The sequence below is a fragment of the Amphiura filiformis genome, chromosome 6, assembly GCF_039555335.1.
Source record: "Amphiura filiformis chromosome 6, Afil_fr2py, whole genome shotgun sequence".
Taxonomy (NCBI): domain Eukaryota; kingdom Metazoa; phylum Echinodermata; class Ophiuroidea; order Amphilepidida; family Amphiuridae; genus Amphiura; species Amphiura filiformis.
Window position 1 is genome coordinate 51866063 of NC_092633.1, and position 17777 is coordinate 51883839.

Consider the following 17777-nt stretch of genomic DNA (forward strand, 5'->3'; position numbering starts at 1 on the left):
AGACTCCACCACACTAAATCCATAAACACCACCACCACCTCCACCAATATCACTACCACTATCTCTAAATTAAATAAATTAAATGTAGACATTTATATAGCGCTTTATGCCGTAAACAGCCTCAAAGCGCTTTACATTTATTCCGCCGTCATTAGAATATGTCGGAACCACGTTTGCAGCCTACAATTGGCGCAGGGTCCATCAGTACAACGACTGTGACTACCCCTAACAGCTTCCCATTGCACCTGGGTGGGGTGAGGCAAGCGAGGCAACGCGCCTTGCCCAACACGGACCCACGCACGTCGAGCAAGCTCTCAGATTATGAGTCCAAGGCCGTAACCACTGTCCTCTACCACCACCACAACCACCACTACAACCACCACCATGACTATCACCCCCACTAACACTACCACGTGCCACACACCGACATCGCCCGGTTAATAATTACATTATACAACCAGAGGCACTGACATGAATAAACGGGATCGATACACGTAAATGTGCTATGCACGATTGATATTCAGACGATAACTCTTTGGATACCGGGGTGGAAAATGATAAATATCTCCCGTAAATGATTTCGTATAAAAAACCAGATGTGGTTCCTTGCACTTTGATCAGATATGATAGTCGTTAGTTTGCGCTTTGAGAGAGTAGCTTGCGTCTTGAGCTGAAAAAGTGACCAAAATTCAAGATTTTAAATAGCGCAGCGTAGACCCTCGTGGAGGTAGTCTCGGGCCAGACTGTATGTGGCTATCACGAACATACAGGATCGACGAGTGTCAGACCGACTGACACAAACTGGCTGTGTAGGAGACTATCGTAGAGGCAGTCTATAAGCAGATGACAATGGCGAATGTATGCTCGCTGACCGTACAGAGGTCAGTCACAGGCTAATGTCATTAGCCTTAGTCGGATGTCCTTCAGCCCACTATGCATTTAAAAACTATTAAACAGGTGGGAACACAATGGCCATGCGTGGCTGTGGATTCAACCTACCATGGCATTTTCTGCCATGAAGATATCGGGGCGATGACACTGTGCACCACCTCCACAACCACCATCATCACCACCACAATCACCACCACCAACATCATCACAATAACCACCATCATCATCACCAGAACAAATTGAAACTAGGGACAGATGGAAAACAGACAAAAAAGCAGGAACCAAAGACACCCTAACCACCACCACTACCACCACCATCATTATCACCACCGCCACCACCGCCATCATCATCACCATCACCACTGCTACCACCACCACCATCATCACTACCACCACCACCGCCGCCACCACCACCATTACCATTACAATACGGAAGGCAACATATCGGTTCATTCATTCTCATTCAACCACCACCACTACCACCACCACTACCACCACCACCACCACCACCACCACTACGTACCACTACCATTTACAAGGCAACATATCGGTTCATTCATTCTCATTGTGATTATGTTTTATAGCAACCAATATACCAATTTATGGGTTTATGGTTTGTTCTGAAGAACAAACACCAATGTGTTAAACTTTTGTTTCTTCTTCAAGAGTTAGGTTTTGAGCCAAACTATTTCCCTCTTTCTGTGTAAGGTTACTTTGCATGTTTATTCAAGTTGCTTCGACGTGTCGTTTTGATTTCTTGGTCGGTGGCAAACTACGTTTTCGATTTAAAATCTTCTCACCCTAGCTTCTAGAGGTGGTACTGTCTCTATAAACCTTTCGTAATTTATAGATTTAGAATTAATCTTATCCCTGATTCATAGTTAATCCTTTCCTGATTTATATCCTAATTTTATAGTTAAACACAGCTCTGAGTTAAACATTTCCTGATTTAGGTAGTTAAACATTCCTGAATTTAATAGTTGATTTATGAGGGAAGCCTTTTCTGACTTGACTTATATACTAAAACAAGTTCTTGAAATTTGCGATATAATACAAATTTTAAGGTAAATTATCCTCGGACATTTGTCGGAGTAAACTTTATTAATCTAATGATATATACTTTATTAAATATGTGTAGCTGAGAGGAAATGCCGTCCATCATATCGTTACGAACATGGCAAACTGCCGAATACGTAAATTTGCTGTTCTGAGTAAACGGCGTTTGAAATTAAGAACATTCGTGAGCACACATTTGAAATGTATATTAAAGAAGTAAATGTGCACCATGTATTTGTAATACTTGCTTGTTCTGAAACAATCGATAATATATCCCTCAAAACGGGGTATTTACAACTATTCGGCTTTATGCTAAATCCAAGCAGTTTCTACCGCTGTGCAAAGAATTTTATGCGTGGTCGAATACGCATTCAACTACGCGTAAACCTCCAGCCTCTTGTGACACTTTCACGATAGGCGATCTACCTAACAAGCGCTACGAAGCGTGCCTAATTAACACAATAGAAATTAGCATCTCATGAATGCGCAACCAATCTGAAGAAATAAGAAAACCCACTTTTAGACAGGATGGGCTCGTGTCTGGTTATCCCTGTCATACTGAGCGATAATGTGGGGAATGTGGGGAATGTTTTCCTTTTAGGAAACAAAATGGGTATCTTCAATATGAAAGGTCAAAGGATTTAAATGATCGTCAGCTTTTCCTCCCAGCTATACATACACTTTAACTTTAACAATTTTTACTTCGAGGACTGCTAAATAATGAAAAGTCAAAATTACTTGATATCAGAAGGACATTCTTTTGAATGCAATTCGATATGTCTGCTGTGCACTCATGTCCCACAAAAAATATTGTGCAAACATTGCTATCCGATCCTTGAAGAGACTTATAGATTGATCTTCATAGAAAGTTTAGTGATTTTATTTTGCTTGTAAATAAAATATATGAGTAATAAAAACCCCATCATTTTGGATTGAACATATAATTTTTCTGGATTTCTCAAATAAATGCGGTAAAATTGCTCCCAAAAAAATGCGTGCTACCTGAACAGTGAACAAACGAGTGGTAAAGATGAATGGTTTATAATCATGATAATTATCTTGATTGCTGTGATTTTTCTATCTCAGCTATGATTAACAAATGTTTTCATACATTTCCCTTACTTTTACAGCTGACAAGGACTACAGGTGTAAGGTTTATGAAACGACAAAGTCTAATAAATATCGTTTTGAGTTGCCGGAGCTTCCAAATGGACCTTTTACAATGTGGTTCAAAGTTTTAGCTGTATCCGATGTTCATCTGATTCTATCACGAGAAGAGCGGCCAGTTAAAAACAGCTATGAGATTGGTACGTATAATTGGCTTTTGCTACGAAAAAGGTGATAAATCCAGGCCCAATTACTGATAATTACCCCCTTTGGTCAATAGAGGTTATCCACTTCACTCATGTGTGACTTCTAACAAAAGGCACTGGTTCCCGTAGTATTCATCATTCAAACTAATTCAATTCACGACCTCGGAGTTACCTGCATGACTTTGGCGGGCTATTTTGAAACAGTCATGGTTGCACATGCAGGTACTTCTTTAGAATGTCCTAAACAAGGTATAGCAGTCGTTGATAGGATATGCAGCTTATAGAACACGGATAACCTCTATTACTGATAATTACCCCCTTTGGTCAATTACACTTCCAGCTGGACAAGCCCACCCCAATGATAAACCACAGCAGACAATCCAAAAGATAGGAAATTGTTATGTAATAATGTTATTATGATACCTGTTGGTACACTTTTTGATAATTCTATAATGGGAAATCAGCAGGAACTAATTGGAGGGATTAGTGGTTTTGATTTTTATTCCTTTTTCGTAGAGCAACCAGAGTATAATTTTGTTTTGTTAAGGGGTACTACACCCCTGTGGTAAATTTGTGACTATTTTTGCATTTTCTAAAAAAATAATAACGTACTGGTATATTATTGGGGCAAGGAATCCAATTACTACACTGAAATTTCAGTGACTCAAGAAAAGCGGTTCAGTATATATGATAGGAAATGAGGTACATTCTAACGGTACCTCTTTTCTTATCATAAATAACGAACCGCATGTCTTGGGTCACGGAAATTCCAGTGTAGTAATTGATTCCTTGCCCTATAATATACGTAAATTGGTTACCACTGTGTTATTAGTTTTTGAGAAAAATGCAAAAATAATGCAATTTTTCCTATTTCTCTGCTCTTCTTTCCTTTTCTCTTTTTGTGAGGAGGAGGGGCGGGGAGACACGACCTTAATGTTTCTCACACAGGGAGTACCAAACTTGGACTTAGGCAATTCTGCAGCTCAGGATTTCAGTAAGTTCACTATATAATTTTGGAAATCTATCTGCTATTATTAATACACTATCTACTTTCGAATTTTTATCTACAGTAATTGGGTCCCACAGGAACTCACGTTCTGAAATTAGACCTTGCAAAGGTTGCGATCCTGCTGAAAGTGTGGCTACCCCGGGTATTCTCAAGTGTAACAGAATGACAGAATTCTGGATCACGGTAAATCCCAAAAACAGCGAAATTCTGGTCGGCGAAGCTGGCAAAGTGGAGCCATTTCTTGCTTTTCGTGAGAAAACCAAGCAAATCAAACCAATCCTCTATTTTGGATTCCGCACAAGCAAAAAACACGTTGGTCTGTTTATGGTAGGTGGACCTACCAAACCCGGGTGTAAGTATTCTTATTTTTCATGTTTTGGACACTATAATGTAGACATAATAATAGGTATATTGTGTCTTTAAGACAGCTGTGTACTCTCAGACATGCATGTAATAAAAGTACCATAACTTTGTAATTATTCACGCAAGACACAAAAAAGTATGTTAGAGGCAAGACATCAATAAATCTGAATAAAAATACAGATTTGGAGTAAAAAACAATTATGCAGAAAATCACAAAAAAAAGTGAATTGTTGGCAATTCTTTTTGGTACATCATAACAAAAAAATAATACTCTTTCCAAAAAATTGTTTTTTTCTTCTTAATCTTGAGGCTCCATTTCAAAAACGTTTTTTTCTTTTAAAATATATTTTGATAGTGGCCTTTTTTTGTTGAGATATTGACAATATAAGGCATCAAAATGAACTTTTTCACAAACGCCTATCTGCACAAAATGATGCCTAAAATCGGAAATAGACCAAAATACGATGAGCATAATTGACTACCTATAGATGAGGTGACTTCTGACGTCAATGCCTGGCAGTATCGCACGCATCATCACAATTTCCATTGTTTTTGCCTGGCAGTATGCGCGCTATTGAACAGTATAGTGGTTGCATGGGGTTAACTCAAGCATATCGATATACCAGTCCCTTGCCTGGTAAAAAATTGAAAATTGAAATAATGGCCGTTGAAGTTGCGACATTTTGCATTTTGATCGAAGCTCACAGGAGAATGCGACAACTCTCGTTTTTCCACCTTACATTACGCATGCATTGGGTAAATTATCAGCTGCTGAAGAACTTTGAGCGAAATACAAAACTTATATTCAAGTCGGACGAAAGAACTTGGGAAAACTCTATCAGCTAAAACATGTAAAACGGAACCTTTTGACCACTGCTTCCATCGGTTGCGCCGCGCATGCAGATAAGCTTTAAGCTGAATTTATACTCGATCGCTTTTGCAGAAAAGCGATTTTCACGCATGCTCAATGTTTACTTACATTTCCAGAGCGTCAAGCCGATCAATCGATTCAAATCGCCGAGGCAAAAACGACGTCGCTTTTGCAAGTTGAAGAAATCTCAACTCCCAGCGATATCGCTTGACACGTGAATGCGTCAACCAATCATATACAACCAACTAGATCTATTATTTTGCTAATTAATTTACCTTTCTCGATTTTTAACTTTTGGTGATGAATTAATTCAAAGCAATAATTATTGACAGCAACTGATGTTTTAAAAATGTATTTTGTGGCATTTAGAATATTTTAATTGTCGTCTGCAATCGCTATCGCCGAATGCAAAAGCGACGGGCGATGCATCGCAAAATTCGGCGATTGCAAATCGCTTTTCAAAAGCGATTAATCGCATCGCTCGGCGATCGCGTATAAATTCAGCTTTAGCGTTAGCTTTAGCGTATCTGTGCATTAACAAATGACGCGAATTTGTAGAAAAAAAGTTGACGAAATACACATACTTAAACTGGATCTCTAAAGATGCACTCCCGGGTGAAATAAAGTCGATAAAATTGTGGAGTAGCTATACTATGATCAGCAATCAGCTCTTAACGTGGTTGTGTACTCTAGACATTGTTTCTTTCGCGAAATTGAGATTTTTTGAAATGTATTTACTTTGTTATGTTTTTTTATAAATACTAGAAAAGAAAATCCAGATTTTAAACTCCAACTGCTCTATTTTATGGATTTTATTTCACTATTTCACTCGTTTCCGCAATTTAGGTAAGAAAATCTTTGTTGTACCATCGGGGGTACACGCGCGCAACAACGCATCGCGTTTTGTAGTCGCGGAATTTGTTAACGCATATACGCTACGCATACGCAACGCTTATTTGCATGCTCGGCGCATCTTATGGAAGCACCACGGAAGCACTGATTTCACAAAAGCTTAGCGGTCAAATGGCTCCGTTTTAGCTGATAAAATGTGAATTTTTCAAGTTCTTCCCGATTTAAACATCAAGATATGAATAGATTTCGCCCAATCTTCCCAAGGGGCTGTGGATTTACCCAATGTTCGCGTAATGTAAGGTAGAAAAACCAGACCTGCCGCATTCTCCTGTGAGCTTCGATCAAAGTGCAAAATGTGACCACTTTAAACTTCAACGGCCTTTATTTCAATGTTCAGTATCTCGGTAAAATGACGATTTAGGTACACGATAACTCAATAAATACAGCATCTATAGGTAAGCAATTATGCTCATCATAAAAAGCATGATCGACTTAAGCAACGGTTTTCTCATTTTTTATATTTTGGTCTATTTCGATTTTAGGCATCATTTTGTGCAAATAGGCGTTTGTAAATATTCAATTTCATTTCGATGCCTTATATGGTCAATATCTCAAAAAATAAGGCCAATATCAAAAAAATTTAAAAAAAAGTTTTTGGAATGGTGCCTCAAAAAAAAAAAAAATTGGAAAGAGTGTTTTTTTGTTATGATGTACCGAACAAAAATTGCAAAAAATTGACTTTTTTGTGTGATTTTCTTCATAATTGTTGTTTTTTCACCAAATCTGTATTTGTATTGAGATTCATTGATAAAAATGTATACATTTATATGTCTTGCGGGAATGATTACAAAGTTATGGCACTTTTACTACATGCATGTCTGAGAGTACCACAGAATTAGATTTAATTCTGTGGAGAGTACACAGCTACCTTAATAGGCGAGAATTATTCGGTTTTTGTTACTGCGCGAGTCAATAAAGTTCCATCTTACGCACGCGTAAATTCACAAAAGCGCGAGTCATTCACGCAATACGCAAAGCGCAGTTCGCGTAGGTGCTGCGTCCAGCTGTATGTACGCTATTAATTCTATATATATCAATCCTGCCTTTAGAGGCCGTCAGCCTTTCGCCATCTTGTGGGTCTATGCTTGTGGGTACAAATGCTACGCGTGTTCATGCGTCGGACACTACGCACATTCTAAACATGTGTAAAACATTTTAAAATTTATTTAAGGTCATTAAGGGGTCATAAAGGGGTCAAAGGTCAAGTTTTTCAAAATGTTCCAATTGAGCTGAAATTTTAATGCAATGATCCTTATGACATTCTAAACATTTAAAAATATTCTAAAATTCATTTAAGGTCATTAAGGGGTCATAAAGGGGTCAAAGATCAAGTTTTTCAAAATGCTCCAATTGAGCTGAAATTTATATGCACTCCGGGTGACAGTGGTATACGCCTACCACAATATACTGCTGAAGCCACATGGTTCAGCTATGGTGCGGTTATCGCTCTAGTTTTTCTTGTATTTATAAACAACATTAAACAAAGTACGTATACATTAGGGTGGGGCGAAAACCCCTTTTTTTTCTCGGATCGACTTGGAACTCTCTGAGAATTTTACTTGGGTACATACTACTATTGTGCTAAAATATCAGTAAGATCGGAGCATGTTTCGCCCAGGCAGTAGATTTTCACAAAATCCTTACTTATTTGCTATTTATTACTGTATATATAACTCTATATACATGCGCGTATTTTTTTGGGGGGGGGGCTTTTGGTGCGCCAGCCCCCCGGGGTCAAAGTAGGGGGCGGCAAAAACGAAGGGGCGGCGGAAGAAGAAGGGGCGGCAAAAACAGGGGCGGCAAAACGAATTAGCAAAGAAAAAAGGGCGCAAAAAATTGAAAAAGCATAAAAATTTTTGTAAAAAGGTCGCTCATAGGGCGCTAGTGCCTAAAATCCATTTTTTTTTTTTTGCTCTTCAATTTTGAAAAAGGCCGTGAAAAAAATTGGGTCAACCTTTTCGGGCTGTTAAAGAAGGGCGGCAAAATTGTTTCTTCTTCAGCCCCCAGGGTTGGGGCGGCCACGGTACGCCACTGATATAGAGAAATCAGTAGAAACAACCTGGGAAAAGTAGGCATTGAGATGACATCATGGCCAATATTAAACAATTTGGGTAGTTTGTTTAGACCCTCCAGAACATCACCAAATAGCAAGCAGTCTCCAATTGGTTACCATTATTCTTTGCAAAAGACATGTATTTATTTAAATATTGATGACATTTACAGATACTAAATTTAGGGGCAGTAGCATTGTGGAGCATTTCCCCAGTTCTACTGAATCAAATTTCATAATCTTGGTCTTGTTGCGTAGATATGAACTGCAAAAGTACAGCTAATACATGAGATATGATTTTAGAGCAGCTCTGACTTGACCAGTGGTTAAAGGGTCATGTGATGCCTGATTTGTACTAGTTTTCAATGCTGTGTGACCTTTTGACCTCTGGTCAAAACATGGATAACCGAAAATCATATATCATTTATTTTTGGCAATGCTGCAGTTCATATCTATGCAAAATTACCACATTTGGGAAATTTGACTGAGTAGAACTGGGGAAATGCTCCATAATGCTACCCTGCCCCTATAATATAGCAACTGAAATATCATTAATATTTAACTTACATACGTCACACGTGTATTTAGCATAAATAATGGTAGCAAATGGGAGACTGCTTGTTATTTGGTATTGTTCTAGAGGGTCCAAACAAATTACCCAATGTGTTTAATATCATGAATATGGGTTAGGATGGCATCTGAATGCCTACTTTTCCCATATTGTTTCTACTGATTTCTCTATATAGAGATATACAGTAAGAAATAGCAAAAAAGTAGGGATTTTGTGAAAATCTACTGCCTGGGTGAAACATGCTTTGATCTTACTGATATTTCAGCACAATACTAGTATGTACCCAAGCAAAATTCTCCCGAGAGTTACAAGTCGATCCGAGAAAAAAAGTGTTTTTCGCCCCACCCTAGTATGGCCTACATATCAAAAAAGAGCTCAATTTTGCGAAAGATACAATGTCTAGAGTACACAGCCGCGTTAACGTTTCGATACGCAATTATGTTTAATATATTGTATAGATATAATAATTGTTTTCAACTGGCTCCATGTCAGTTCCAGAAATAGCAAATAAGGGGAGGGTAAAGTATATACTACGAAGGTATGACACGAAATTCAGTATACGGAGTTATTGACAGCCTCATATCAAAATGTAAAAAACAAAAAAACAAACAAAAAACTTGGCACAAAACGAGGAAAAATAGCTAGCTTTATTGACAAAGTTGAAGTCCCGTTCAAACACTTGTAGCTATTTTTATACTTTAAGGGTACACGAGGTATTGTTGGTCGAAGAAGCCAAAAATGTTCATTATCTAAATCAATATATTATTGAAAAATAACACTTTGATGTTTTGCAAAAGTTCATTCCACAAATAATACACTTTGAAAACTTGGTTGATTTATTGTTGTTATTGAGTTATGTACGTTTTACAAAAGTGTTGTTGTTTCAGCCATCTTTACAACATAACACAACAACCACAGAACCTACAAAAGTATATGTGGTATTTGAATTCTTCTACACGCTCGCTATAAAATGATCAATGTAATTTTTGCCATAGCTCAGTAACATTCGCAAGATGCTGTGGACTATACCAAATAGCAACAGTTTTAAAATAGTTGCTAAACATAAAGACCCATCCAGTTGACCAGACAAACTTACAAGGGCAAGCCAATAATCAAGTCAATGTTCACCTCTATACCATCCAAACTTTACACAGCTTCCAACAATGTGTTTTCCAGACATTTGGAGCGACATTTAAGCTATGTTATAAACATGATTTATATTTCTTTTCCATAAAATGTTAGTTTTGACCGTCAAATGTTCATCAGTCCGTTTGTAATTTTGACTCGAACAGATTAGGGAAAACAAAGGATGTAGCTATTTAATACCAGCGCAATGTGTGTCACTCTGTCTATTGTGACCGAGTTCTGTTCTTTTGATGTTTGGTACGTCATGTATAAGCTTCCCACATGCCGCGTAAATCAGGGGGGGGTGGGGGGTGAGGGGGGTGAGGGGGAGGTAAACCCGAATATTTTGGGCGCCGGTTCACTATCTCTACAGACAGCTAAGGTTCGCTATCTCTAAGGTTCGCTATCACTAATTACAAAAAAGTCCACTATACCTATAAAGGTTCGATATCACTAATTTGGAATAAGGTTCGGTATTTCTAAGGTTCGATATCACTAATTTCAAATAAGGCCCGCTATCACTAATTTATTGAAGGTTCGCTATAGCTATTATGGTTCGCTATCACTAATTTTAAATAAGGACCGCAACCTTACACGTGTAACCTTACACGTTTGTCTTACGCGTTTTTGGACCACTTGGTCATTCATAATTATAAATTTATTCTGTCACCAAAAGGATTCCCAAGAATTTTTTAGACTGATTAGACAATTACTGTGGATCCGATAAGCATGAAATATGCGTATAGAATTAACATGATACAGCATTATACTTGTGAAAAATGTTTTCGTCCCACCTTATTAAGACACATAATGCATGTTAATGCTTCTAAAATAATAAACTGATCTTTTGTCATCCCCTATTTAGATCCAGAAATCGGAAGACGGGTTTACAGAACCTCTACACCATACTGTTACGACTGGAATCTGAAGGAAATACCCCCGACATTGGATGCCTTCTGCTTTAAGGTCAAAGGTTCGACGGAGGCGTATATCGCACTTAGCCCGGTCAGGGAGCCAGATGTTACCCAAGCGGTATATGAATTTGGTAAGGACCGGCAATTTTTGTTTAATAACCTTTCCTCAAACATATCAAATGGGCTATTCCAGTTGAAATACACACTACCCCTCGGGAAGATTTTGGAAATATCTTCCACAGGGGGAGTAGGCCTATGTTTTTCAAATGTAATTGTTCAGGGTTAATCTTTTTGATACCCATACTTCCTCTGTATTATGGCTTAGCTATATCTTCCACAACTGGAGTATACAAATACAACATGTTTTATTTCGGGAAAGTAGTGAAAACTACTGGTCCCGAGGTGTTGGATGATTTGACTACTTCCCGACGCGCCAGCGGAGGGAAGTAGTCAAATCATCCAACACCTCGGGACCAGTAGTTTTCACTACTTTCCCGAAATAAAACATGTTGTATTTGTTTTACTATACCTCAGAAATATTTTCACTATCACGGTAAAATCGTAAACAATATTCAAAACACACACCAGTCAACGTGCCGGCCGGCATGGTAAATAAGCAATATTTTGCATACCTGATTTTATTGGAGGATTTCTATTCAATCATTCTATTCAATCAATCTACATTTTGACTTATATTAATCGAATTATCCTTTTAACATTCCATAAATAACATTTTGTTACATAAAACGTCAAATTCGCGTGTTATTATCCATCGGTACTCTCGGCAAAATAACTGCAGCAAACGCCATTTTCACGATAAACGCATCTGCAGAATCGCCGCTGTGTAGCATAATGCTACGTCTGAAGGAACGGTGACGCGCGGGGTCGAGACACCGTGTGGTAGTAGGGGTGCGGAAGTTTTTACTACTTCCCCGCGTGCGCGTAATTGCACAGGCGCGGGGAAGTAGTCGGTATTAACCAATAAGATGTCTGGATTACCTAATAAATATTTATGAGGTATAGTAATAGCTTCTTTCTTCCCGTGTTTCTTCTTCATTGTATGAACATATTGAAAGGTAGTAATTCATAGATATAATGTATTTTGTCAAGTGCCTAGTCCAGCGTGTTGGAAGTGGTGTCGATTTATGGCCAACCCCATTTTTGTTAACGGCAAGACATCAAGGAATCTAAATAATGACCAAATAAGGCATCAAAATGATGCTTAAAATTGGGATAGACCAAAAGTAGATTTCGCCACGCGGGAGACAAGGGTCATGTAAGCGTAGCGTATCTGCGCGTTAACAAAGTGCGCAACTACGCGATGCGATACGTTGGTTTAACAAATAAAGAGAGCGAGTTGGCGCAGCGGTTGTTTACTCGCCTTGCACTACTGAGGTCACGGGTTCAATCCCCGTCGCGGCCTAAGGACTCATGATATGCACTTAGTTTATCCCGATTCCATGCTCGTTCTCACAGGTTTTCTCCGGGATCTCCTGTTTCCTTCTGCTTTCAAAAATCGGTAATTAGTTGTTTGGTTATCAAAAACTTCCTTCACCCAATGGAATTTGGGGGAGCTGCACAGATAATTGGTGGATGTTACCACAGATATTGGAACACATGTGTTCCAATATCTGTGATGCTCTAATCTTATAGTGCGGATGGATTTGCGCCAAGTTCGGCAGCAACCAGCCAGTTGATGCGATCCGATTTTGATGATTCATCATGGCAGCGAAATAACAGCGCTTTGAACCCTCCGAGATTTGGGAAAAGGCGTTATTATAAACACCCGAATTTGTTTATATTTTCTATTTTGGTTGATTTTCTTTCTTTTTATGAATGTAGCCAAGTTTGGAAAGTCTTCAGGTCATGCAGGTTATGACGATTTATGACAATAAATGTGTCAATTATAAAAAAAAAAATCAGGTGGTGGGAGATTTCGAATTATTAAAGCGAAATAAAAATCATAAATGGATTAGAAGTTCATCTCTTTAACCGCTGCGCAGTGGCGTAGCTGGCGGGGGGGGGGGGGCAATTGCCTATTTGGGCCCCGCCCCCTAGCGCTTATTGGCCCCCCCCGCCCCCTAGCGCAAGGAAAAAAAAGAGGAAAAGGAGAGAGAGAGGAAAAAAGGGAGAAGAGAGGGAGAGGAAGGGAAGAAATGGTAAAAGTGGTGCTTTTAGGGCGCAAGCTATCGCTTGTAGGCAAATCGTTTTTTTTTTTTTTGCTCTTCACTTTTTCAAACCACCGAAAAAAAATTGGGTCAACCTTTTCGGGCTGTTGAGGAAGGGCAGCAAATTTTTTGTTTGGTGGATTTGGGCCCCGCCCCATACAGGCTTGCCCCCCTGGAAACAATCCCAGCTACGCCACTGCCGCTGCGCCACCGGGACGCGGTAGATCAGCGTGAGAGTGGGGGTATGTATTATTATGAATGTACACTCTGAATTAGAAAGACTTAAAATTTAAATCTTAGTTGAGACTTGTAACATTTTTAAGTCTTTAAGATTTATTTTACGCGGGGTTTGATTTAAATTTGCTTTGGGATCGGAAAAAAGAAAATCTATTTTGAAATCTTTCGATAGACTTAAACATTAAACCAATCACAACGCGATGGTGCGTGCACGTGATCAAATCGAAACGTTTTCCTGGACTGCTCAGCCGCCATCTTTCTTTTGGGATTTCGTGTGGTGGCGAGCGAATGAATTTGTTTTGCAGAATGGCATCCCAGATGCTGTAATTGCCAATGTCAGTGACTATAACTTCCATGAAAAAGCTTACAGTGTTGTGCACGAAGGGCAAATGTGAACATTATCTTCAATCGCCGAGGTAGTAGTCTGTGCTTCTGCTGTATAGGCTTACCTATACACATAATATAATTTATAAATGGGTAAGCTTATTTCCATGAAGGATCACACTCGGCCACTGCAGTGACACTGGAATTATCACTGGCACTGCAGACTATTGCTTCAACTTTACGCAAGAAGTAGTCCTGACTTGGTATTACTGCCGTGAATAGACGTATTGCTTGATAAGAAGTCACACAGACTTGTATTTAATATCGATATTTAAATCCCTATAAAGATTTACATTATTTTGAAATAACTCCCAGATATGATTAAAAGTAAATCTTAAAGGACTTGAATATTAAATCCAATGGACTTGCATTTTTAAATTCCTGTGGGACTGCTATAAAATTTATAAAACTTTGTAAATAGAAGACCTGCTACAGGAAACAAACATTTTTTTTGACTTACTTATTTAGTAATAAGATCCATTTTCGCGCGGTTCGCACGTAACTAGAGTCACAGGTTATGGAAGCAGTTTGGCTGTTTCCATCTTTGAGAACACTAGCGGGAAGCGAAACGAAAAGCATTCTCGAATAGCCCTTTTTGACGAAGCCACATGGGATGGTGACATATAAGCGTACTATAAACATGATAAATCACTTGGAATATAATTATAAATTTGCAATATACGGTTTGTTCACAGCACTTGGTGTCGACGGAAACTCTCGAACTGTTCTTCGCAGGAGGGTTCATGCTAATGACTTGGTATCTGCGGATACATCTGGTATGCTCCATGGAGACAGCTTTGAGGAATTTTGCATCACCATTGACCGAAGAAACGGTATCCTAACAGTTAGTATGCAGGGACAACCACCATTCTTAACATATCAAGATCCGATGCCCTTGGACATAAGATATCTGGGCATTGCAGGCGGACCAGGAACAAAGCCTCTTGAATTTCTTTTGCCAACAATTTTTGAAAGAAATTTAGGTTTGTATAGATTCATTATTATTTCCTTAAAAAATCATTTTATCCTGCAATATCTTATCACAATTACAGACTTTTCAAGACTGGTCTGGACGGAGTCTGCATAAACCGCACGGGCTACAAATTAATGAGGTGTGTCTGGAGATGGTATAAAATAGTTGTTTGATAGAAAATGTGCTTTCCATAACGTTATATTATGGTGCTCTTAATGTAGCGAAGTTGCCTAAAATGGCGGATTTAGGAAGGCTCAGTTTGAGATTTGCAGGGAACACAATTTCGGACTTAATGCAACAATGTGCTGTTATTATCACATTTATAGGGGTTTGAGGTGATATTTCTTAAACTTCGTCAGCAATTGGTATTCATCACTGCTGAAATACACTTGTAATGTACCAATATTTTGAACATGGGAGGAGCTAGGGCTCTTCAAAGTTTTACGTACTCAGAATTTTAATGGCCCCTGGGGTCAAATGTTATAAACTAACGGTACAAAAGCAACTGCGCTGATTCCTTGTTGTCCAATGAACTCACGCTGTTTCTTTGTGAACAATAAGTTTATAGCATTTGACCCCAGGGATTCATTCAAACTTTCTGAGTGCGTACCACATTTAAGAGTCATATTTTTAAATCTCCTCCCACTTTCAAAACTGGTAGATTACAAGTGCATTTCAGTTCTGACGAACACATATTGGTATTTAGGTTTAGTAAAAATCGCTTCAAACCTCAATACATTTGATAATATCAGAATAAAGTTGCTCAAATTCAAAAATTTTACCCCCACAAAAAACAAATTCAGTCTCATTAAATCCGCCATTTTGGGTTAATTCACTACATTATGAGCGCCATAATGTAAACTAATGGAAAGCACATTTTCTGTCAAACAATTATTTCATAACATCTCCCGACACACCCTAATTAATATTTAGCCCGTGCGATTTATGCAGACCCCTTCCAGACAAGACTTGGAATTTTACGAAAAATATTCCATATTAAATGTCAAGTCTGTATATTGTATAGACCGTTACTCTGTATTTCACAGCATACCCCCACTTTCGATTATTGGGTACCCGATAATCAAACGGAGAGTTCTGTGGTCGTGTCTTAACCAGAAGAATTGTATGTACATATATTCTATGGTGTCACGAGCCCAGTCATTCCCAGAAATGGTCTCTGCTATGCAAATAGTCAGAGAGTGCTCAACCACTAGAAGTAGTGGGGTGTAATAATTAGACCATTAGACTTCAAGGAGGGGAGGAAGTTTTGAAGAAAAAAACTTCCCCACTACATGAGCAAAAAAAAACTTTCCCCACCAACACTAAAAAACCCACTTTCCCCACCTAACTGTTTAAATACATGAAAATAAAAAAAAAGTTGCCGAATTTGGCGGCGAAAAGTCTAATAGTGCGTCCCTTAAAGTCGACCCTATGTAAATTATTTACCATTTCTCAAGCGCGTGGAACATTTTGATCGCCATCTGCGATATTACTTGTGTTTGACCTCATTGATTCGGCTAATATATGCTGTCAATCATTTGCGTGCCTAACAATCAATTTCGATGAAAAACAAACGTCTGTCATTCTTAACAATGGGGTGGGGGGGGGGGGGTGCCTTTTGACTGCATGGGATTCACAGATTTGGGCAAAAAGGACACCAGGTCGCCGGTACTCTGTACAAACTGAAGTTGGTTGTGCACTGCCCTCTTCGTAATAAAGGTCTTAGAATCACCTTTTTGTACCACCGATTTGCAGCTGTCAATCATCATGCACAACGAGTGAGAATTACTGAGTGAAATCGGTAATAAAATTATAAAAACAATTCTAAATATTTAAACATACCATACATTTTGTTTTAAAAGGTAATTAGATAATCTCTGAAAGAGATAATTACTTAATTAAAGATGAAAAATATGGCGTTTTTATTGCCCGGTTTCATTGCGGCGTCGTTGCCAACTAAAGTCTGCACAAAAAGTAACTCAGCTGTTATAAATACGCCTATAGATTCAGAACAAATAATAGTTTTCACAATATTTCAACAGAGAGAAGGATGATTTATTTACACGCATTTTGATACCCCATTCGTCAAATGGTGTTCAATATTATCAACACAGTAGTGCTTTTACAGAAAAATACCCGAATTTAAAAGTTGCAGTTTACAGCGATCAATGGTTATAATGCCAGCACTGTAAACACGTAAAGCCCGCCATTATCTTCGCGCTTAATTCAAATCAATACAAATAACTGCAACTTTTAAATTGGGGGTATTTTTCTTTCAAAACACTACTGTATTGTCAATATTGAACAAAATTTGACAAATGGGGTATCAAAATGCGCGTAAATAAATCATCCTTCTTTTTATGTTGAAATATTGTGAAAACAAGTATTAGTTCTGAATCTATAGGCGTATATATAACAGCTGAGTTACTTTTTGTGCAGACTTTATAAAGGCAGCGCAAACGTGAATGACGTCATCTGCAATGAGTGATGTAGGCCAAGAGTCACCTAGCTCTTACACAAGGTCCCGAGCTCACACTGTCCTCACTTTCACGATCGAAGTAGCGTCTCTCTTATTTTAGTATTCTCAGAGGACACTTCTTTAAGGTATTGATTTTTTTCTTTATTGCACATTATAAATACACATCCCTTCTTGCAAAGCAGGCACAGTCATTTCATGACGTTAACTTTTCTAGGTCAAATCTGTCTCGTTCGAAGGAACTCATTGCTTAAGTTGGTTTTTACGTAACATCAATTTTAAACGTCTTATTTTTCTTAAAAAAAGAGTCATTTTCATTGTCCTCATAATATTAGCTTGCCAATGATATGATGTTGTCCGAGCAATATATATGACCTTTAACACGTCTGTCGAGAGACTCGCCTACAGTGTCGTACTCAGGTACGCCTACGTCACTTTCATGTTCGAGTACTCTCCCTACTCGG

At 38.5% G+C, this 17777-nt stretch overlaps 1 protein-coding gene across 1 annotated transcript in view; it reads left to right on the forward strand.

Annotated features, from left to right (window-relative positions):
* The window catches only part of LOC140154594 (uncharacterized), a 47288-nt gene that overhangs the window by 10716 nt on the left and 18795 nt on the right, over positions 1–17777 (forward strand). The window contains exons 4-7 of the mRNA XM_072177161.1: positions 3078–3254; positions 4331–4621; positions 11027–11206; positions 14560–14847. Of these exons, the coding sequence (XP_072033262.1) occupies positions 3078–3254; positions 4331–4621; positions 11027–11206; positions 14560–14847 (936 nt within the window). The remainder of the gene's footprint in view (positions 1–3077; positions 3255–4330; positions 4622–11026; positions 11207–14559; positions 14848–17777) is intronic.